We start from the raw sequence: 25,066 nt of genomic DNA, 5'->3' as shown, positions 1-25,066 counted from the left end.
GCTTCCAAATAACTGCTGAAGGCAGAGTGTGAAAGTAGAGGCAGACACAGTTTGGGTAGTGGGGACTAACAAGGGAAGATGACATGTAACTTCATCATTTCCGTGGTGAGAAGGAGGTCTACAGAAAACAGTTTGGAGAGTGGTGTTTCAGGGGCCAGGAACCATATGAGGAAAATGCACAGAGGTGAAATATCGAGAGAGGACTGTCTGGCATAGGAGTGGGCAGCACGGAGGCCTGGCAGACCAGGCTGGAATGCACACTGAGGCTGGATCATTCCAAGCCCTGAATGTCTCACCAACGAGTTAGAAGGCACGGATAACAAGATGTCCCTGAGGTCTGCCATGGAAGGGAGAGTCATGGGGAGGATTATGGGTGATGGCAGAAAAATCTGGCTTGTGTTCAGCAACCAGGCAGAGGGTAGCCAACGGGCATGAACAAGGGGGACACCACAGAGGAGTCAAACTGGATCATTTCAAGAGACTCTTGTCCACTTTCCAGTGTCAGCAACACCAGTACGTCTGCCTAGAAACAGCAGTCTAATGGCCCCATGATCACAAGAGCAGTGGGTGAAAGTCCCCCATCACTTCACAAATGATAGTCAAGGCCCAGGCAGGAGAGTCAGGTGACCTGGAATTTGAATTGGGCTTCCCGACCCCCCAAACCCGGTTAGTTTCTCCTCTTCCACGTTCATCCTGCAGTGCCCTATACCTCAAAGCAGCTGCGGGCTCAAAGACATAAAGAGATGGCGATTTCCTCACCATTGTGTAGTGACGGTCTTCCCTCTGACACCACAAGCTCCCTGAGCGCTAACACTCTTCCTCCCTAAATCCTTGCTGAAATCTCACCTAGCCCTATTCCAGGCTAATAGGTGCAGAAGCAAACCATGAATTAATATTTCGTTAGCCTGCCAGGAGTCGCTTTAGTCAGGAACCATGGCCTGAGCAGCCTCCCACGTGCCAGGACATAGACCTGAGGAAGTCACCGTCCACAGGAAGCCTTGTGTAAATAGGACTATGAGGGGAGCACTTCTCTTCTCACTGTCAATGATACAGCGACCATTTAGTGCTTAGCTTCCCTTGGCCAGGTAAATAAAAGTGCGTCTATTTACATCTACTCACATTTATCTTCTTCTCTCATGGAAGTCACACCACAACCCAGCAGAGCAGTTTTTATCATTTGTACTCTGCACATGAGGAAACCAATACTAGGTGGGTGAAGAAACTTGCCTAGGGTCATACAGGTGGAAAGGGACGTGGCTGGGACTTGCATCCAAAGCCCATCCCACACCAGCGGGCCTAGAGCATGTACTTGTCTCTGCTTCCACATCTCTGCCACACAACCCTCAGGTTAAACCAGGACCGATTTTGAATCATAAGGCATGTTGGCGGCAGGGACTGAACTCCTAATGGAGATTCTAACACCTGCCTTCCCATGGTCCCCACCTCCCTAGTACACATTTGTATATCATAGCACTCTCCTCCCTGAAAAAGAAAAGCGAAGCACTTCTCACTTCAAACACTGGCAACCCTCAATTCTGCTGCTTGGTGGTCATTCCTGCAAGAGGCAGACGAGGTTTTGAATGCCGAAGAATCTCCAGGGTAGAACGTTTATTTATATTCTTTTTACTTTATTTTTTTAAGATTTTTTTGTTGTTTTAGTTTTTTATTTTTTAAAAGATTTTTTCATTTATTTATTTGAGAGAGAAAGAGAGAGAGCAAGCACACAGAAGAAGAGGGGGATGGAGAAGCTGACTCCCCGTTGAGCAGAGAGCCCGATGCAGGGCTCAATCCCAGGACCCCAAGATCATGACCCCAGCCAAAAACAGATGCTTAACCAACTGAGTCACCCAGGTGCCCCAAGATTTTATTTATTTATCTGAGAAAGCAAGAGAGAGCACGAGCGGGGTGAGGGGCAGTGGGAGAAGCAGACTCTTCGATGAGCAGAAAGCCCTATGTGGGGCTCAACCCTGGGACTCTGGGATCATGACCTGAGCTGAAGGCAGACGCTTAACCAACTGAACCACCCAGATGCCCCTGGAGGATGTTTATAAATGGAAGAAGTGACCTTAGGTTTGGAAAGTACTTCTAGCTTCCTGTTCTAGAAGGATATGTCTTTGATACACATGACATTTCTTTTCCCAGCCCTTTCCCCTAATTCTGTCTCAAAGACTCTACCTCTGTCAGATTGACATGGTATATAAAGATCAAAGTTGGCAGTCAAGGCCAAAAGCGATATGCAGCAGGTATTATAGGGGGAGATTTAGAAAGATGTTAAGAGTAAAATATACAGTGGTGTGGAAGAAATGAAAAAATAAGACACAGTGATCTATTGGTACACCAGAAAATTAAAAAAACAGAATTAGAAAATATTTTGTATTAAGGAGTTTTCTTTTACACACTTGAATCTCTCTCAAAATCGCTTGTAATAAAAGGATTTCTATTGTTCTGGAATTTTTAAACTTCTGATCCTTTTTATCTACAGACTACAAAACATAATCTTTTATAGATTGATACCATCAAAGCATCTTGCAGAGTACCTATTGCTGGCATCTTAAAAAATTACCTAAAACCACTGTCAAAACTGAAATAAGAAACAACACTCTTTGGAAAAAGCACTAGAAAAGAGAGGAAAAGCAAGAAATCTGTAACACAGGATTGCATGAGTACTTAACAGTGCCTTATTAGCTTGCAATTCTTATAGATGAGCAAATAAAAACAACCAGGTAGTTTGAAGGCCACTTCCCTCTACTGGCTTTACAAGTTTGTGTTAAACACTAACTATCATGTTTACTAAGGCATCTGGAATTATTTATTAAACCACACTAGACAAGCTAAACACTTGACCAGCTGAACTGGGGATACGAGATACCATTTATCAAAATGATGAATAACAGAAACTAAACCAGAGTCTAGGGAATCATTCTTGGCTCTGTTACTAGGACTCCTGGCAAATTATCAAACAGCTTGGTTTCAACTTGAGCTTCTGCATCTCTCCAAGCCAGGAAGCTAACATTTGATGCATATACCTGTTGCAATTTTACCAGGATTTCAAATATAGCAATGAAGTCATATCAGCTGTATGCTTTCACATAATCTCAGCATCAGCAGACACAGTTGGTTAAATGAAATAGCCACATGTGGGCACCTAACACCCAACACAGAAAGTATTCAATAAAGCCACATCCCCTTCCTTCTTTACAGTATGGTGTGAAGTAAATTCATTATACTTTGGGGTAAACTGGCTTTTCATAGCCACTGAACATACTCCTAGTTCTCAAAAACTGTCTTCCAATTCCATGTTATTGGTCATAAGAGAAAGTGATAAACTTTATGTGTTATACATGTATGTATATGTGAGTACCAACATGTGTGTGTGTGTTTGCATCCACTGTCTGTGCAAGCTAATTCATCCTGTTGAGGGTGGGCTGGAGTGCCATCCCTAGATAGGAAAGATGGCACACCGCTGGGCCAGCCCTAGGGAGCCTATAAGGCAAATGATCTCCTCCACCAGACTTCCCCAACTACCTCTTGGCAAGTGTTTCCTTAGGCGTCTCCTGTTTTCCTTTCAAATTGTGTCCTTGACATTGCTCACCCCAAGATGACTTCTCTCCTAGCCTCTCCCTATAGAATCATATGTTATTTTTCAAAACTAAAGACTCAGTAGAGGAAGATCAGAAAGGAGAGAACAAAAGGGAAGGGTGATGTGGTATAGGGTTGTTCAAGACATGGGAGGGGAGGCCCTGTACCTGCAGAGCCAGCCGAACAACGCTGGACATGTAGGTCAGCATGCCATGCAGAATATCGAGCAGGGAGAAGAGCAGTGCGGCTGCCGTCTCATTGTTGTTCTTATTGTCCACATCCAAGCATAGTGTGGCGGTTTCAGTGAACAGGTCACAGACATGGCGGACCAGTCCTGAGGGTAAAAAAGAAGGGTACAACATGTCTCGTGAATTACAAAATAACGTGTCACATAAACCCAATAGAGCAGGCATGTGTGTTCTATGTTGCCTAAAGCCAAAGCAGTCCTTCAAAGGTACTCATACCAGATACCCTCAGGTACATTTTTAAAATTGCAGGTTTCCAGAATTTCTCATTTAATTTAATTTAATTTTAAAATTCCTCACTCCCAGAATCTGCTCAAGAGCCTGGAATGTGTTAAGTAAGCGCCCCGAGTGACTTGATGCAAGGGTTCCCTAAATTACACTTTGAGAAACATGACCCTACATGAAGAGGCTTCACAAGGGCAGAGGGTTTCCCTCACACTGGAAGAAAACACGTTACATATGAACATACTGTCCCCAGGTTCTCTGAAGTTCAGTTATTCACAATCCGGATCAGGCTCTACGGGCAGACACAGGGGACACAAGGATCAACAAGTATCTACAAGTAATGGGTCATTCCCAAAGGATAAAAGCAATGAGGCAATTTTTTTCCATTAAAAAAAAAGCAAAATGTAAGATCAACTATGATTTTAAGAAATCTGATATTCAGAAATTTCCAGGTTCTATCATTTTGCTGCTGCAAACCTGGTATTAGATTAACATTGTGGTTGTCTTCAACTTTAAGTTTGATGTTGTCGGTCACAAAAAATACATTTTCACAAGTAGGAGCATTATTGTTTACACTTAAATTGGCATTTTTATTGATACTATTGTGTAGCATTACTCTCTGAATTCATATAGATTGAATGTGGTGAAAATACAACACTCAGTGTTAGACACCTAACATGGTAAACAGGACCTTTGGCCTCGATAGATCATCTGAATGCTCTAGAAAATGGAATCTTCTAAAATAAAATATTTTACATAGCAGATGGTGGGGGAAAGCATGGTAAAGAGCTATACAGTAAGCTGGACTTTATTGGTCTTACAATCCACTTGTCCTTAGTTTTCAGATGATCAACTGGATGGAAACTCTGCCAAGCACAGCTATCCAAGCTTTGGTATCTCTTCCAAACAATGCCATTGTCATTTTCAGTAAAGCAACTGAGTTCTCCTAGACTTAGACTTCAAAAGTAATTAATTTTGTCACTAAAGGCAGACAGAAACCAAAATTATATAAGTCTCAAAGTTGTACTCCTGTGGCAAAGAGTGGTACAAGTCACAGGGCTGAAGATAAATATACTTGAAGAAAAGGTAGAATTAACTATTGGCAAAACTGGTGATGAGGTTTGATGGCGCATATCATCAATGACACAGAGCCCAGAAAAGCAATTATTATGACACGTACATGACACCAGAAGGCATTCTCCTCTGAGTCAGGCAGCATCACTCATTCCCATGCCATGAATCATCACTTGGGCATTCATGAGCTGCAGACAGGGCAGAAGGACTTTAAAACAAAGTGTTTGGTAAATCCATGCTGCAAGAGATTTTCCTCTGGGGGGTTAGGATTACTTTGTAACACATCGCGGAGAGGGTCAAAGGTGCAGAAGGGTGAGAACGATGGGAACAGCAGAGGAGGACGTGGCTCTTCAGAGGGGGAGGCAGATCCCGGATGTCCCTCTAAGTGAGGCTTGACTCAGACTAAACAGCTGGTGAGCAACAGCGAGCGATATTCCTGATCCTCATTCTGTCTTCAAGGAAAGAGTGCAAACAATGAACATAATCGGATCCCCACTGGGACAGAAAGTCTTTCCAGCCTGCTCTGTGGAAAAGCGGGCGACAAATGACGAGCTCTGGCTTGACACACTGAAGTCACCAGCTGTCAGGGAAGGTGTTCATAGGAGACTGGAAATGAAGCATGACACAAAATATTTCTCCACACCGGTGATAATGCCAGCAAACTCATTAGAAGGAAGTCAAGTGGCCTATTCTCAGCTATATATTCAGTGCTCTTCATGGCTAGAACTTACGCTTCAGGGTCAAAACACACGTTTTTCTCATTTAAACTTTTTATTATGGAAACAAAGAAAGTCACAAGACTGTAAAAAGAGCCCCCGATCACTTTCTTCAATAATCCTCAACACTTTTGCCCATCTTTGCTTAATCTACCCCCATTTTTTTTTTTTAGGATTTTAAAGCAAATAACAGACATCATCTTATTTCTCCTGTAAATACTTCAGTATAGTCTAACAGAAAATGGTTATTTCTTTAAAAAAATTATTACCACTTAATGAGACTTATTTAATATAGGCAATATGCAGCCTATTTTTAAAACCCAAATATCTCAAAATTGTCTTTTTAAGGGTTAGTTTGTTGAAATCAGGATACAAACCAGGTCCACACATTCCATTTGGTTGCAGACCTTACTTCTCCTTTAATGTCTAACAGTCTTTCCCCTGCCTGCAATTTTCATGCCATTTATTTTTGGAGAAGTTAGAATGTTGTTTTCCTGTAGATTTTCTTGTGGTGTTGATCCTGTATCCCTGCATTTCCTGTAAAATGATAACTGTAGTGACTTAGAGACTCCATTTAATTCAGATTCAGTTTTGGGGGCAATGATACTTGGAGGCTGGGTCTCTATATGTCCTGTTGCTTCATATCTGGACGGATACACTGTCTAGCTGTTCTACACTTAACAATATTAAAATTCATCAGGTTCAGGGATTGTTAGTCTAAGCCATTCATTATAAAGTTCAACATCAAATGTTACCTACTAAGGACCACCATCTATTCCCACATTTCATTAGATAAGGGCAATACAGTAAGTTTCATATTCTATCACTCCTTCTGCATTTTTTCAGTTGGTTTTCTTCTATAAAGAATCTTCTTGGGGACCTGGGTGGCTCAGGCAGATTAAGTCTCTGCCTTCAGCTCAGGTCATGATCTCAGGGTCCTGGGATCGAGCCCTGCATGGGGCTCTCTGCTCAGCAGGGAGCCTGCTTCCCCCCCCCTCTGCTTGCTGCTCTGCTTACTTGTGATCTCTCTCTCTCTATCAAATAAATAAATAAAATCTTAAAAAAAAAAAAAAAGAATCTTCTTGGGGGCACCTCAGTGGCTCAGTCAGTTAAGCATCTGCCTTTGGCCCTGGTCATGATCCCAGGGTCCTAGGATAAGCCCCATATAGTGCTCCCTGCTTAGTGCAGAGCCTGCTTTTCCCTCTCCCTCTGCCTTGCCCCCAGCTCGTGCTCTCTCTTTCACTCTCGCTCACTGTCTCTCCTAGAAAGAACGAAAGAGAGAAAGAGAGAAAGGAAGGAAGGTAGGTAGGATGGAAGGAAGGGGGAGGGAGGGAGGAAGGAAGGAAGAAAGAGCGAGAGAAAGAAAGAAAGGAAGAAAGAAGTAGGAAGGGAGAAAGAAGTAAGAAGGAAGAAACAGAAAGAGAGGGGGTAAGGAAGGAAAGAAGGAAGGAAATTCTTTTATCAACTATCTAGTTATCAAAAATTATGGTTTGTAAAGGAAAGGCAGGATATGTGTTTAATAAATGCTTCTTTGTTGTCACTTACCAGTTTTCAGAACAGTGATTTTGGAGTATTAGCAATTACCAAATGTGACTAATGGGGGACAGGGTGGAGAAGCTAGGAACTACCAAAAGTTACTAATGAGTTCATTTTGTGGCATCATTGTGAATACACTGGATATTTAAAGGATACATTTTATGGATTTCAGTGGATTCAATCTTTTTTTTTTTAATGTCCAACTTGTTTCCATCTTTGGCTGCTGAAAGCCCCTTGAATGTGTCCTAGACACTGGTATAATATGTTCCAAGTTCATCTTAAGAATTCCTGCCTCAAACATATTAAATAAAATGAATTTAAAAGCTTTATGAAGGGTTTAAAAAAATAAAAAATTCCTGTCTCAGACTAAGCATTAGCTACTTCTTCAAGAAGCCCTGGTGTCTTTTAAGAAGAAACTGTGTTTGGAAACCATGATTTGAGAACTAAGGATGCTCATTGCTACTGGGTCATTCTGTGAATAGAGATAACAGGTACACATCAACAGAGAAAAATGACTTAATGCCAATACTTCCAGTTTCAGAGTCCAGAAATGGACCCACATATATATGGTCACATAAACTGCAAAAAAATGAATGCTTTACAAAATAAAAATTCTTTTCAACAAAAGGGGGTAGAAAAACTGAGTATCCATATGGAGAAAAGGATCCTTGACCATGGCATTGTATGCTATGCAAAATTAGCTTCACATGAATCACAGATCTGCACATAAAAACTAAAACTGTAAGAGTTCTAAAATAAGATATAAGAGAATAAGATAAAAGTTCTAAAATAAGATATAAGAGAATAACTTTGTAACCACAAGGCAGGAAAGATTTCTAAGGTCTCAAAAAGTATGGATCACTTAAAAATCAGTAAATTAAACATCATCACAAAATTAAATATTTACAACCTAGATATCTAATAAAGAACTTACATGCAGAATACAAAAACAGTTCCTACAACTCAATAATAAAAAAGACAATCAATTTTAAAGATGGGTAGGAAACTTAAACAGTCCATGCACCAAAGATCTATGTCAATAAGCACATGAAAAATGTTCAACATCATTAGTCACTAACAAAATGCAAATTAAAATCACAATGAGATACTACTACACACAAACAGAAATAACTATAAGGAAAAAAAACTGACAACACCAAATGTTGGTAAGGATGTGGTGTGACCAGTACTCATATACACCATATACACTGCTGATGGGAAATATTTGCAGTTTTTATAAATTTAAATACACAGTTAGTATATTACCTAGCATTTCCACTCTTACATATTTACCCAAGTGAAAACATTTATCTACAGAAAGGTCATTAGACCTTTATTCAAAATAGCCCCAAGCTAGAGATAGCCCAAGTGTCCATCAAGAGGAGAATGGGCAGACACAATAAGACATATTCATACAATGGGACTCTAGTCAACAATGAAAAGAAATGAGCCACCAAATCACACAATGATATGGATGAATCTCAAAAAGGATGCTGAGAGATAGACACCAGAAACAGGTGTATAAACACAGTAGTATGACTACATCTGTAAGATTCTGGGGGAAAAAAATGTCTATGTCTATTGAGATCAGAATATAGTTGCCTCTAGGGAAGGGACAGGATAGAATTTTCTAGGGTGATGGAACTCTTCCATACTTTGACAGTGCAGCCTGTGCTGGGATGATAGCACCATTTACTGTGCACTGCTCTGTCTGGCAATGGGCTTTTACTTGGTTTTCTACATTTAATACCTCACCTGAATTTACATTTAATACCTAATAGCTCTGTGAGGCAGATGCTGATATTTCCATTTTATATAAGCAAAAACAAAGACTTAAATAACAAGTGCTCAAGTAACAAGTTCAAGGTCACAGAATTAAGTGCAAGTCAAGAAGTGAATTGAACACATGTGTTACCTCCAAAGTCCATGTACTTTTGCCAATATTGTGGAGATTCTTGGACCAACCAGTGGGGAACTGAGACCAGAAGACAAATGAGTAGGCCACTGAAGTCATGCCATAACCAAGTGGTGGTGGGACGCAAGGAGGAAGGCAGACACATCACTAAAGAAGTGTGATTTTTAACTTTGGTGGCAATAGTGGCATGGGAACTAAAAGGGTAAATAAGGAATAGGAGAACTATATCGGCTTTGGAAGAACTCCCCAGTTCTTCTTTGGCCAATGACCAAAGGCAGTTGGAGATTAAAATCTAGAAACTGGGTGGCAGTCAAGACCAGAAAAACAGAAATTGGAGATGACCAGAAAGAACAGAAGGGTTCCCAAAGGGCAGTCAAGACAGACAAACAAGACAACCAGCACTAAGCAAATCCCAGACAGGGGGAGGCTTTATAGAGGAAAGGAAGAAAAAGATGCTACTATAAAAATAATCATAATAACATAACCATGTCATAGATAAAAAGGAATGATTCAAATCTAAAAAGAAAAGGGTGTCAAGGAAGGGTGCTTTGTTGCCATGCTTCATAAACCTGAGGAAAGTTCCCTGACTGGGTCATTTCTAGGCAATTGATGTCAGTTGTTGGTAATCCTGTGGCTTGAAGTCAAACTTCAAGTTACTAGATCTTTCTTGGTATACTTTCTCCAAAAACCCTGTAGGTTTTGACATGTTTGCTTCCACACTGTGTCCAGAATTTCCCCATAGAGGGAGTTAGGAAATACTGTTTCTTGGAAGGAAAGGCTTGAACCTGCATTTGCATAAGGCTGACCATATCCACTTTGGAGGAAAGCGAGGGACCACTGTTTGTCCCTTCATCCTACCCCATGGGACTCAAGGATTAGATTGCTAATATTGGCAAAGCTCTGTGAATAAGCTAAAACAGGATGCATTTTACCAAAATGGAGCAATAAATCTAAGGAGGCAGAGGGAAGGAAAGCATGTTAACATTCCCCTAGTTCTGTTTTTTTATTCTTTTCCAAATATAGGTACTAATCAAGAGAAAGATATTCTTACCTCCAAAAACGGAGAGAATCAAGTTCAGGGACATTATCAGGGCTGTGATCTCCAGATTGAAAATTCTCCAAGGGATTCAACTGTCAGTGGGCATGGGTATGCAACTCTTTCAACTCTCCTCTTCCACTAAAAAGGCTGGTGGTATACAGCACAGCCAGAGGCCTGCACCCCTGGGGAAGGCCTGGCCATTCCTTTCATGGTTTTGGGGGGATTTTCCCTCTTTCCCCTCTATCATCCAGACCCCGTCTGAGATTTAGTAGCTACCTGTGACTTAGTTTCAGCTCTGCTCCTAATCCCTGCGCAAATGCACCTGTGTTTCCAATCTCTCTCCACCGGTCCAACCCAGTATGCATCTGTATAAAGGGAAAAGGGAGGCTCTCCTGCCTTGAGTGGTAAGACTGATGTTTCAACACTGAGGCAAATACACAGGAAAGTCACAGCCAACTTTGTTTCCAGTCTGGCAGGTGGATCTAATATAGGAAGTAAGGCTAAAAGCAGTCTTCTATGTAGACCAGCATAATAAAAAAAGTTTCTGTGCCTTGTTTGCCCATCAGCTCCCTCACAGATGCTTTACAAAGAATCTGAAATGGGGCTCCATCTTTTCCCAGTTCTCTGGTCAAATGTCACTGTAAGAACTTCTTAATACTCTATCCTAACACCTAAAAGAGAAATCAAAATTCATTAAGCTACAGAAACCAAGAATTACTTTGCATTAATTACAACCAGCTCATCAAAAAAAAAAAAAATCCAAGAATTATTTTGTATTAATTATAAGCAAACCTCTAAAGGAGTCATCCCCATGAGTTATTTTCAAGTGTTTAACGTTCTGGGAATATTAATGTACATGAGCTATTTCCAGCTCTGGTCACTGTGTCCTGATTATATTATTAATTTTTAGAAATCTGTTGGAGTAGAGAGATAATATGAGAGTACACTTTGAAATGCCAAGATTTGAAAGCAATTTATATTTCTATCATTAATGACTTGAATACAACATTCTAAATCCAAATGTAACCTCCCCAAATTGAGGCTTCCTTGTGAATAAGTTTATATCTGCATCATACAAACATGTGGCCATTTCTCCTACATTTCATGAAAGTCACCCTGAACAGACAAACTAGATAAGCAATATAAAGGCATCTGAGAGATGTGATGTGGGAAAACGTTCTTTTCCAAAATGATCGGTGCTATACTACCAAATGCAAGATCACAACAAATCTGCGGAGTTAAAAGTCTGCTTTTAAACAGAAAACCATGAAGGTTGAAAGTGGTCATGCCCATCCCAGAAACATCTGGCGAGGTAAATGCAGGCATTTGTAAATCCGAGGTCCTGAGCCAGAGCATCCAAGAACACAAAACCTGATCTGGCTGAACGTTAATGAGCAGCCACGCAGCCCATGCAGCCCACGCAGCCACGACCCCGAAAGAAAATATGTCTCATCTCTCAGTCTAAAAATTTAGGAACCATCTTAGGGCAGGTTTTGCCTGTTATTTCAGCCATTTCTTAGGAGACCCTGGGTGTCTACACCGGGCTCTCTAGCTTTCCTTCTCCCCATGCAATTGTGGCCCCAATTCTGCATGTCATCTGCCTTGGAGCTTTGGTTTCCACACTACATCTTAAGCCCTCCCTCTCACACCCTGCCCAACACCAGCGCCCATGGGAGTCTGGCTCGCTCCAGTTAGGAGAAGGACACTGGATAAGCTTCATTTGGTGTGTAGGACCGACCAATTCCCAACGCTGTATTCTGCTAAAATCAAGGAACCCATCAAACCTGAAAACTGGAAGTACTTCATGGAAAAAGCCTAAGGACTTCTCAAATATGACAGAGGCTAATGTTTTAATTAACAACTCCCCCCCCCCCACAACTTGAAGGGATTCTCTATATGAGAGTATCTTAAAAACAACCTTGCCCCAGCTCCCCTGAAGCCACAGTGGTCCACGGACCCCCACGATTAGTACAGTATCAGTCTAGCACTTAACTCAAAGGACAGAGGAGAACACTGTATTGAATTATTCCAAGTATATGATTTATTCTGGTCACCTGCCCCAGGAGACTGAAATGCCCTTTTCTTTTTGAAGCAGATACCCTGCATTTTAGCAACATGGACACCTACTTCTATGCCCGCCCCCTCCATGCATACCTGAGAGGTAAAAATTTTGGATAGAATAAGCTCAATTACAAAATAGCTGAAAAAAGAACTTTAACATTTGACAGATTTATGCACTGAAACATACACTCCATTTGATTACTCAGATAGCTAGAGGGGCTTAGAATTGATTTACACAAATATATCCAGAGCCATTTTTGAAAGGGTGAACACAAAAAGTAGAAGTAGGTACTAATTTCATACCCAAAACTTAAGATACAATGTTGTTTATGACTAATTCAAAAAAGTACATTTTATTAACTCAAAGGTGCATCAAGTTCCAATTTCTACCAGGAAATGGAGGAGTAATGGAATGACTGATTATATATGTGCGAAGCCCAGGAAAAGTGCTGGAACAGAGTGGAGTGGAAAAATAGAGAAGGAAACCTTCTGAGGAGGGAGGGTGACCCCTCTTAGCAGCACACACCTCAGGGTCTGTCCTTAAAGTGTGAAAGCTTTGTCCAGTTGAATTCTGACTTCAATAAAGCACTTGCTGAAGTATGAAGGGACTTTTATGAGCTGGGCCCTGAGTTTGAGCATATCCTCTCAAGTTACACCTACCACATCTTCCCTCCTACCCTTTCTCCTTCCCTGTGATCTATCTGTGAGTTATTTAGGAGAGAACATGAATCATTCATTCAATCCCCGGTTCATCTGTAATATGCTGAACATCTGTAATGTAAATTTTATAGTACTCCACAAGGAAGGAACTAGAAAACAATTCGAGAAATGGTCCCTTCCCTTCAGGGTCCATAAACAGATATCTATGGGTCACACAGATCATGGAGTAAAATGCCAGCTTGCTCCACTCAGCCAGAGGGAGTGAAGATCCAAGCCACACTTGTCATTTTTTCTTATACTCTGTAAAAATTCAATTTTGTAATGTAAAATATAAAAATTCAATGTATTTGTATGTAAAAAGTATGACACAGAAAATACAAAGATCCCTGACATCCCATTTCCTCGAAACTTACCATGCATGGGGTGCTGTAGAGGGCATATGAAACACAAGCAAACACATGCATATACAGATGTGTGCAATATAGCCCATAACTTGCTATTTTTCACTGAAGGATGTATCAGAGACTTCTATATCTTAGCTCATTCCATAGATAAAATGCTAACTTGTTCTATTAAGTAACTGTACAGTGTCCCTTTTTAAGATGAAATTCCATGACACAGCTAGCAATCCCAAGAAGGAAGGGGCAAGTTCAGGCACTGTGTAGTGTTCACTTGACACAAAGTGACTGTCCCTAGCCATAGCCAGCTGTTTCTCCCCCCCCCCCCTGGAGTTCCAGAAATGGGGCAGCAGAGGCAAGAAATGAATACATTTCAACATGTGAAATAGGGAACAACAGTGCCAATGCATCATCTCAAGGACCAAGGAGCAAGAACACTAGGCTGTCGTGAGGGGGGAAAGGAAAATGATGGGGGAGGAAGAGAACTCAGGGGTCAGGGGCTACGAGTATCATATTTAGGGCCATGGTTCTAGCCGTTTCTGGCCCAAAAATGATTCTTTTTTTTTATTTTAATATTTGATTTCTTTATTTGACAGAGAGGGGGAGAAGCAGGTTCCCTGCTGAGCAGAAAACCTGATACAGGGCTCAAACCCAGGACCCTGAGATCATGACCTGAGCCAAAGGCAGAGTCTTAACCCACTGAGCTACCCAGGTGCTCCCCCCAAGAATGATTCTTAGTTTGAGTCCCATCAGAAATGCTCTCACTGGTAAGACGTATTTTTTTTTTCCATGTGGCTAATCTGAATTTCTGATATGTGTATGTTGAGAGTTCTAACCAGGTCAAGGGACTGGGAGTTCTAATTGTTTTTTTAAATCTTCCTTAATAGGAATAAACTTAACCAAAGAGGTAAAAGCATCTGTACTAGAGGAACTACAGAACACTCATGAAAGAAATTGAAGAAGACACAAAAAGATGGAAGACCATTCCATGCTCTTGGATCGGAAGAATAAACATTGTTAAATGTCTATACTGCCTAGAGCAATCTATACTTTTAATGCCATTCCGATCAAAATTCCACCAGTATTTTTCAAAGAACTGGAGCAAATAATCCAAAAATTTGTATGGAACCAGAAGAGACCCCGAATCACTAAGGAAATGCTGAAAAACAAATATAAAACTGGGGGCATCAAGTTACCTGATTTCAAGCTTTACTACAAAGCTATGATCACCAAGACAGCATGGTACTGGCATAAAAACAGACACATAGACCAGTGGAACAGAGTAGAGAGCCCAGATATGGACCCTCAACTCTATGGTCAAATAATCTTCAACAAAACAGGAAAAAATATACAGTGGAAAAAAGACAGTCTCTTCAAGAAATGGTGCTGGGAAACTGGGCAGCTATATGTAGAAGAATGAAACTCGACCATTCTCTTACACCATATACAAAGATAAACTCAAAATGGATAAAGACCACAACGTGAGACAGGAATCCATCAGAATCCTAGAGGAGAACATAGGCAGTAACCTCTTTGTTATCAGCCATAACAACTTCTTTCAAGATATGTCTCCAAAGGCAAAGGAAACAAAAGCGAAGATGAACTTTTGGGACTTCATCAAGATCAAAAGTTTCTGCACAGCAAAGGAAACAGTCAAGAAAATAAAGAGGCAACCCACGGAATGGGAGATGATATTTGCAGTTCAGACAAAAGGTTGATATCCAGGATCTATAAAGAACTCCTCAAACTCAACACACACAAAACAGATAATCATATCAAAAAATGGGCAAAAGATATGAACAGGTACTTCTCCAATCAAGACATACAAATGGCTATCAGACACATGAAAAAATGTTCATCATCACTAGCCATCAGGGAGATGCAAATTAAAGCCACATTGAGATACCACCTTACACCAGTTAGAATGGCCAAAATCAGCAAGACAGGAAACAATATGTGTTGGAGAGGATGTGGAGAAAGGGGAACCCTCTTAAACTGTTGGCGGGAATGCAAGTTGGCGCAGCCACTTTGGAGAACAGTGTGGAGATTCCTCAAGAAATTAAAAATAGAACTTCCCTATGACCCTGCAATTGCACTCTTGGGTATTTACTCCAAAGATACAAATACAGTGAAAAGAAGGGCCATCTGTACCCCAGTGTTTATAGCAGCAATGGCCACAGTCGCCAAACTGTGGAAAGAACCAAGATGCCCTTCAACGGACGAATGGATAAGGAAGATGTGGTCCATATACACTATGGAGTATTATGCCTCCATCAGAAAGGATGAATACCCAACTTTTGTAGAAACATGGATAGGACTGGAAGAGATTAGGCTGAGTGAAATAAGTCAAGCAGAGAGAGTCAATTATATATGGTTTCACTTATTTGTGGAGCCTAACAAATAGCTTGGAGGACAAGGGGAGATGGAGAGAAGGGAGTTGAGGGAAATTGGAAGGGGAGGTGAACCATGAGAGACTATGGGCTCTGAAAAACAATCTGAGAGTTTTGAAGGGGCGGGGAGTGGGAGGTTGGGGGAACCAGGTGGTGGGTATTGGAGAGGGCACGGATTGCATGGAGCACTGGGTGTGGTGCAAAAACAATGAATACTGTTATGCTGAAATAATAAATAAATAAATAAATAAATAAATAAATAACTCTTCCTTAATGGGACAGGGTATCAGTCTCCCAGGTGTCAAACTTCAAGTTAGTTATCTTCAAAAGCATCATGCTTTCTTGACTCCATGTATTAGCCACCCTCCTCATCTTCCCTTTCAATGTATATTAATTTTTTAATTTTTTATTCCTTTCAGATTCAAAGTCTTCCTGTGGTCCAGGTAACCTTCTTCTCCCCAGAGGCAACTAGTTTCACTTCTTTTACCTAATTATCATTGCCCCCCCCCCCCATTTCTCTAAATAATACACACTTGCCTTTTATGAGTTGCCGGCATTACCTGTTGACTTTCCCCTAAGTGGGAAGGAAGATAGAAGCTCTTTCTCTATGTTCTACCTCACACCTACACAGCTCCCACTCCTCATCCCCCTACTACAGGTATCTCTTACTTTCAATCAGATTGACAGTGATTACATTGTTAATGACTGTATAAACACTATTCCCAATTAAGTCACATGGAAAACTATGATTATTTTTCCTTTACTTGGCAACTTCATGTTTTCTCTAGAGTTAATAACTTTGAAGACTTGATTCTCATTTTAATGGTGCTTTGGGAGTGTGGTAGGATGAATAATGTCTACCCCCTCCTCAACAAAGATATCCATATCCTAATTCCTGGAAACTGTGAGTGTCACCTTCCTTCCATGGAAAAGGGAACTTTGCAAATGTGATTCGCTTAAAGATCCTCTTTTTTTTTTTTTAAGATTTTATTTACTTGTCAGAGAGAGAGAGAGCGCACAAGCTGGGAGAGCAGCAGGCAGAGGGAGAAGCAGGTTCTCCACTGAGCAAGGAGCCCAATGGGGGACTCTATTCCAGGACCCCAGGATCATGACCTGAGCCAAAGGCAGACACCTAACCAACTGAGCCACCCAGGATTCCCATTGATTAAGGACCTTGAGATAGACTATCCTGGATGATCCAAACAAGTCCAATGTAACCACAATGACTCCTACAGGAGAGAAGCAGGAGGTCAGAGTGAAGGTGATGTAAAGACAGAAGTACGAGGTTGCAGTGGCACAAAGGTCGAGGAACAAGGAACACAGGCAGCAGCTAGCTTTTCAGCTTGGGTTTTCAAGGCAAGGAAACAGAAGCTTCCTGAAGAAATGAAGCCACCAACATCTTGACTTTAGACTCTTAACTTCCAGAACTGTAAGAGAATAGATTTTTATGTAGTTTTAAGCCACTAAAATTGCGACTTTGTTACAACAGCAAGAAGAAGACACTACAATGAGGAAGCAGAAGGAATTCCCTTTGTTGATCTACCATCTTGACCCAGAAGTCCTCACCCACTTCCTGCTGATGAGATGTACTACTGAGTCTGAGTCAGCTGATGGACCAGAGACACTATATTAACTACATTTTTCTGTGGGAAAAATTGATTAACTGGCTTGTTTTTGGTCATCCAAAAATGGGGGGTGCTATATAATTCAAATTATAGCACTGGAAACTCTTCGGACTGGGAGTGACAGGTCCTGGTGTCAGCACTATCAGAACCTAACAAAGTGACTGTGGTCAACTTATTCCATTTTCCTGAGCCCTAATTTCCTTGTTAGAAAATAAAGAAGGAGCACTCTGTGACACTGGAGGTTTCTCTTAGCTTTAATATTTTATAAGTCAGAATGTGGCAAATGAATATTAAATAGCACTCATTTACCCTAAACCTATTAAAACTCCACAGGGAAAATTATGTCCCTACACTATCAATCAAGAGACAGGATAACAAACTGGTATTATTATTTATAAATCAATACTCCAAAGCTAAAAATCAGATATTAGAATAAGCTGTGAAGAGAAAGAACAATGATAGGAAATACCTATAGGGCTCTTACCATGTGCAAAGTACTATTCTAAGTGCTTTAACGAATAATCTTACCAAAAATCCCCTTAACTCTATTTTACAGATGATGAAACTGAAGTTTGGAAAAGGTTGAGTAACTTTGTCACGGCCATCTGGCTCTAGTTTATGCTATTACTCTCTCAGCAAGACTGTTTTTCTGTAACTGAAATGACTGAAAATGGAAAAGAAGGACTATCTGTGAAGCTTATCATGTGACTATAAAACAAAATACAGGGGTGCCCAGGAGGCACAATCTGTTGAACCTCTGACTCTTGGTTTCTGCTCAGGTTGTGATCTAAGGTCTAGAGATCGAGGCCCACATCATCTTCTCCAAGCTCTGCAGGGAGTCTGCTTAAGACTCTCTCTCAAGACAATTATCATAAGATCTCTCTGATATGAGGAATTTGAGAGGGTTTGGTGGGTAGGAAAGGAAAGAAATGAAACAAGATGGTATCAGGAGGGAGACAACTATAAGAGACTCTTAATCTCCAGAAACAAACTGAGGGTTGCCAGGGGGAGGGCAGGGTAGGAATAGGGTGGGTGGGTGATGGACACTGGGGAAGGTATGTGCTATGGTGAGTGTTGTGAAATGTGTAAGCCTAAGGATTCACAGACCTGTACCCCTGGGGCAAATAATGTATTATATATTAATAAAAATAATTAATAAAAAACAGACTCTCTCTCCTTTTCCCTCTGCACCCCACACAAGATGTACGCACTCTCTCAATAAATAAATAATCCTTAAAAAAATACAAAAACAACAGGTTTTAAAAAGATGTAATTAGGAACAGATAAGGCTAAGAAAGGTGAGGGAGAGGGCAACACATATCAAGTTGAATCTCTCTCACCACTAGAGAAATATAAAGGGCTGAAAAATAAGTAAACAGAAAGAAGGGACAGGAAATTACCACACTATGCTGTGAAAATAAATCCGCTTCATTAAAATCTTATTTTGCAGAAGTTATTTTCACACTTGTACACAGCAGGTCTGGTATCCCATGACAGTCTTCTACTTCAGTGACATCTTTCTACATTAGTTAATTAACAGGTGCCACTCACAGAGCGAGCCCATCGAGCCACTGCTGCAGGAGACACGGAGCAATATCAGATAGTCAACACCAGTGCTGCCAAGTAAATGACAACAATCAGCAGGGAATGCATTTCATTTTCAGTTTTCCGGTGGAGAAAATAAATATTACTTAGGAAGAATTTGATATGCACTTTCTACATATCAAATTTCTGAAAAAAAAAATTGAAGTCACATTGGAAATCAATTCAAGCTATAAAGGAACTTGTAAATGCTCACTTAAATATGAATGTAAAAAGGAAGCCTTCAGAAATAACCACGGAGGAAAATAAATGAAGAAACATGGTAAAAAAAAAAAGCTGAAGAGCAGGAAAAAAAAACAGAAGAGCATAATACTCATTCTTTCCCTCCTTGCACTTGACTTCTTGATTGCTCTTGTCGCATCTGATCTTTTGGAAATGTGGCCACCTTCTCTTGGCTTAGAGGACACCCCACTCTTCTGAGTTTCCTCCCTGCCCATTCCTTCTCAGTTTCCTGGAGTACTTTTCTCCAAAACCCCACAATCAAATGTACTTATCTGATGAATGCCTGTGTTGCCTACTAGACCATAAACCCTACAACAGCAGAAAACACATCTGTTTGAGTTATTCCTATCTTATGTGAGCCTAGCACAGACCCTGGTTCATAGCATGTTCTCAAGAAACATGTGTTGAGTAACAAACATTATGTGACCTCAGAAGAGCTCATTCTAGAAATACAGCTGATTAATCATTAGAAAACCCACTACTGGATATTTTACTGAACAGTGTATAGAAATAAAGATCATCCAAAGGAGAACTAGCAGAGGCTATTCAGAGCTTCCTATAGCAAGGGGGGTCAGCCACTGCCCCTTGCAGTTGGCAGAGACTCAAAGGCAGGCAGAGGAGTGGGAAAGTTTTATAGTAAGAAGACTTGAGAAAGCCTTGAGGTATGCACTGATCAGAGGTGGTTGGTATGGGGAAGCTGGAATTAAGTTAACTAGAAGTAAGGCATGTCCTGTTATTGGTTTAGGGAGCAGGTTTGGTTTTCTGTGGTTGATCCTGAGTCAGAAGCAGGGGTGAAACTTAAGACGACAGTTATTGACCAAGTCCTGACCTATTTGTGCCAATTCCTACAGAGGTAGTGGTGTGGCATCCCGGAGCGGTTGCTGCAGAGGCTGTAGTTTGGCTTCCTAGGCTAGGTGCTGCAGAGGTTGGGAGTCAGTTCTATTTTCAAATATGAACTGACCATTGGCCATTTACGTAGAGCCTCTCAATAGTGGAGGCATACCCGTTAAGGTCAGGAACTGGAAAAGGATGCCCACTCCCAATTTTCATTCAAAATTCTGTTGGCTAATTTAGCCAAGGCAATGACAATAATATGTAATGACTCTGATAGTTAATAGGCTTCTCAAAAAGTCTACTTAGGGAGGGGATCAATGAGATTTGCAATCATTAAAAAAATGAAGCAGAACTACATGTATTGACATAGACATATGCCTATCACATCAAATACGGAAAACCAAGTTAAAAGATTATACACATGGGGCACCTCGGTGGCTCGGTGGGTTGGGCCTCTGCCTTCAGCTTGAATCGTGATCCCAGGATCCTGGGATCAAGTCCCCCAACAGGCTATCTGCTCGGCGAGACGCCAGCTTCCCGCCCCCACCCCATTCTGCCTGCTTCTCTGCCTACTTGTGATCCCTGCATGTCAAATAAATAAATAAATAAATATTATACACATAGAATAACACTATGTAGAGAAGGCATTTAAGAGTCATTAATTGAACATATCCTATCTTTCAAGCACTGTGCTCCTTTATACACAGTTATCTTTACACACATTATCTCATCCAATCTGCCATGGCCGCCCAATTATCCCCACTACCCTGCAGATGAGAAGGTAGGGACGTTAAAGAGAACTGGAAGTGACGTACAGCCCCAGACCTGGATTCTTCCTCATTACCTAGTATTTCTTGGTAAGTCTTTATTCAGAGAATAACCCAGTTTATCAACCCAGGCGAGCTCACTTTTTAACTTCATACCCTTCTGCATTCATGAATATGTTTCTTTTTTTTTTAAATTTTTTATTTTTTATAAACATATATTTTTATCCCCAGGGGTACAGGTATGTGAATCACCAGGTTTACACACTTCACAGCACTCACCAAAGCACATACCCTCCCCAATGTCCATAATCCCACCCCCTTCTCCCAAACCCCCTCCCCCCAGCAACCCTCAGTTTGTTTTGTGAGATTAAGAGTCACTTATGGTTTGTCACCCTCCCAATCCCATCTTGTTTCATTTATTCTTCTCCTACCAACTTAAGCCTCCATGTTGCATCACCACTTCCTCATATCAGGGAGATCATATGATAGTTGTCTTTCTCTGCTTGACTTATTTCGCTAATCATGATACGCTCTAGTTCCATCCATGTTGTCGCAAATGGCAAGATTTCATTTCTTTTGATGGCTGCATAGTATTCCATTGTGTATATATACCACATCTTCTTGATCCATTCATCTGTTGATGGACATCTAGGTTCTTTCCATACTTTGGCTATTGTAGACATTGCTGCTATAAACATTCGGGTGCCCCTTTGGATCACTACATTTGTATCTTTAGGGTAAATACCCAATAGTGCAATTGCTGGGTCATAGGGCAGTTCTATTTTCAACATTTTGAGGAACCTCCATGCTGTTTTCCAGAGTGGCTGCAGCAGCTTGCATTCCCACCAACAGTGTAGGAGGGTTCCCCTTTCTCCGCATCCTCGCCAGCATCTGTCATTTCCTGACTTGTTGATTTTAGCCATTCGGACTGGTGTGAGGTGATATCACATTGTGGTTTTGATTTGTATTTCCCTGATGCCGAGTGATATGGAGCACTTTTTCATGTGTCTGTTGGCCATCTGGATGTCTTCTTTGCAGAAATGTCTGTTCATGTCCTCTGCCCATTTCTTGATTGGATTATTTGTTCTTTGGGTGTTGAGTTTGCTAAGTTCTTTATAGATTCTGGACACTCGTCCTTTATCTGATATGTCGTTTGCAAATATCTTCTCCCATTCTGTCAGTTGTCTTTTGATTTTGCTAACTGTTTCCTTTGCTGTGCAACAGCTTTTGATCTTGATGAAATCCCAATAGTTCATTTTTGCCCTTGCTTCCCTTGCCTTTTGCGTTGTTTCTAGGAAGATGTTGCTGCGGCTGAGGTCGAAGAGGTTGCTGCCTGTGTTCTCCTCAAGGATTTTGATGGATTCTTTTCGCACATTGAGGTCCTTCATCCATTTTGAGTCTATTTTTGTGCGTGGTATAAGGAAATGGTCCAATTTCATTTTTCTGCATGTGGATGTCCAGTTTTCCCAGCACCATTTATTGAAGAGGCTGTCCTTTTTCCATTGGACATTCTTTCCTGCTTTGTCGAAGATTAGTTGACCGTAGAGTTGAGGGTCTATTTCTGGGCTCTCTATTCTGTTCCATTGATCTATGTGTCTGTTTTTGTGCCAGTACCATGCTGTCTTGATGATGACAGCTTTGTAATAGAGCTTGAAGTCCGGAATTGTGATGCCACCAACGTTGGCTTTCTTTTTCAATATCCCTTTGGCTATTCGAGGTCTTTTCTGGTTCCATATAAATTTTAGAATTATTTGTTCCATTTCTTTGAAAAAGATGGATGGTACTTTGATAGGAATTGCATTAAATGTGTAGATTGCTTTAGGTAGCATAGACATTTTCACAATATTTATTCTTCCAATCCAGGAGCATGGAACATTTTTCCATTTCTTTGTGTCTTCCTCAATTTCTTTCATGAGTACTTTATAGTTTTCTGAGTATAGGTTTATTCCTAGGTATCTTATGGTTTTGGATGCAATTGTAAATGGGATTGACTCCTTAATTTCCATTTCTTCTGTCTTGTTGTTGGTGTAGAGAAATGCAACTGATTTCTGTGCATTGATTTTATATCCTGACACTTTACTGAATTCCTGTATAAGTTCTAGCAGTTTTGGAATGGAGTCTTTTGGGTTTTCCACATAGAGTATCATATCATCTGCGAAGAGTGATAATTTGACTTCTTCTTTGCCGATTTAGATGCCTTTAATTTCCTTTTGTTGTCTGATTGCTGAGGCTAGGACCTCTAGTACAATGTTGAATAGCAGTGGTGATAATGGACATCCCTGCCGTGTTCCTGACCTTAGCAGAAAAGCTTTCAGTTTTTCTCCATTGAGAATGATAGTTGCAGTGGGTTTTTCATAGATGGCTTTGATGATATTGAGGTATGTGCCCTCTATCCCTACACTTTGAAGAGTTTTGATCAGGAAGGGATGCTGTACTTTGTCAAATGCTTTTTCAGCATCTATTGAGAGTATCATATGGTTCTTGTTCTTTCTTTTATTGATGTGTTCTATCACATTGACTGATTTGCGGATGTTGAACCAACCTTGCAGCCCTGGAATAAATCCCACTTGGTCGTGGTGAATAATCCTTTTAATGTACTGTTGAATCCTATTGGCTAGTATTTTGGTGAGTATTTTCGCATCTGTGTTCATCAAGGATATCGGTCTATAGCTCTCTTTTTTGGTGGGATCCTTGTCTGGTTTTGGGATCAAGGTGATGCTGGCCTCATAAAATGAGTTTGGAAGTTTTCCTTCCATTTCAATTTTTTGAACAGTTTCAGGAGAATAGGAATTAGTTCTTCTTTCAATGTTTAGTAGAATTCCCCCGGGAAGCCATCTGGCCCTGGGCTTTTGCTTGTTTGGAGATTTTTAATGACTGTTTCAATCTCCTTACTGGTTATGGGTCTGTTCAGGCTTTCTATTTCTTCCTGGTTCAGTTGTGGTAGTTTATATGTTTCTAGGAATGCATCCATTTCTTCCAGATTGTCAAATTTATTGCCATAGAGTTGCTCATAGTATGTTCTTATAATAGTTTGTATTTCTTTGGTGTTAGTTGTGATCTCTCCTCTTTCATTCATGATTTTATTTATTTGGGTCCTTTCTCTTTTCTTTTTGATAAGTAGGGCCAGGGGTTTGTGAATTTTATTAATTCTTTCAAAGAACCAGCTCCTAGTTTCGTTGATTTGTTCTATTGTTTTTTTGGTTTCTATTTCATAGAATTCTGCTCTGATCTTTATGATTTCTCTTCTCCTGCTGGGCTTAGGGTTTCTTTCTTGTTCTTTCTCCAGCTCCTTTAGGTGTAGGGTTAGGTTGTGTACCTGAGACCTTTCTTCTTGAGAAAGGCTTGTACTGCTATATATTTTCCTCTCAGGACTGCCTTTGTTGTGTCCCACAGATTTTGAACCGTTGTATTTTCATTATCATTTGTTTCCATGATTTTTTTCAATTCTTCTTTAATTTCCCGGTTGACCCATTCATTCTTTAGAAGGATACTGTTTAGTCTCCATGTATTTGGGTTCTTTCCAAACTTCCTTTTGTGGTTGAGTTGTAGCTTTAGAGCATTGTGGTCTGAAAATATGCAGGGAATGATCCCAATCTTTTGATACCAGTTGAGTCCTGATTTAGGACCGAGGATGTGATCTATTCTGGAGAATGTTCCATGTTCACTAGAGAAGAATGTGTATTCTGTTGCTTTGGGATGAAATATTCTGAATATATCTGTGATGTCCATCTCGTCCAGTGTGTCGTTTAAGGCCTTTATTTCCTTGCTGATCTTTTGCTTGGATGACCTGTCCATTTCAGTGAGGGGAGTGTTAAAGTCCCCTACTATTATTGTATTATTGTTGATGTGTTTCTTTGATTTTGTTATTAATTGGTTTATATAGTTGGCTGCTCCCACGTTGGGGGCATAGATATTTAAAATTGTTAAATCTTCTTATTGAACAGACCCTTTGAGTATGATACAGTGTCCTTCCTCATCTCTTATTATAGTCTTTGGCTTAAAATCTAATTGATCTGATATAAGGATTGCCACTCCTGCTTTCTTCTGATGTCCATTAGCATGGTAAATTCTTTTCCACCCCCTCACTTTAAATCTGGAGGTATCTTTTGGCTTAAAATGAGTTTCTTGGAGGCAACATATAGATGGGTTTTTTTTTTTTATCCATTCTGATACCCTGC

General features: G+C 40.6%; 1 protein-coding gene across 8 annotated transcripts in view; it reads right to left on the bottom strand.

Moving 5' to 3' along the window:
* The window catches only part of ULK4 (unc-51 like kinase 4), a 636,882-nt gene that overhangs the window by 205,391 nt on the left and 406,425 nt on the right, over positions 1-25,066 (bottom strand). For 7 of the 8 annotated variants that reach the window (XR_014310110.1, XR_014310111.1, XR_014310112.1 and 4 more), the window contains one exon: positions 3,747-3,913. Coding sequence is in view for 3 of the 8 variants with exons in the window: in XM_082724762.1 (XP_082580888.1) it covers positions 3,747-3,913 (167 nt within the window). In the remaining 5 variants the exon portion in view is untranslated. Of the gene's footprint in view, positions 1-3,746; positions 3,914-5,229; positions 5,312-25,066 lie in introns of all 8 variants that reach the window. The other variant, XR_014310113.1, reaches the window with a different exon arrangement.

This window comes from Mustela nivalis (genome assembly GCF_964662115.1).
Source record: "Mustela nivalis genome assembly, chromosome: 1".
Lineage (NCBI taxonomy): Eukaryota > Metazoa > Chordata > Mammalia > Carnivora > Mustelidae > Mustela > Mustela nivalis.
This window is presented reverse-complemented; position numbering and strand designations above follow the sequence as displayed.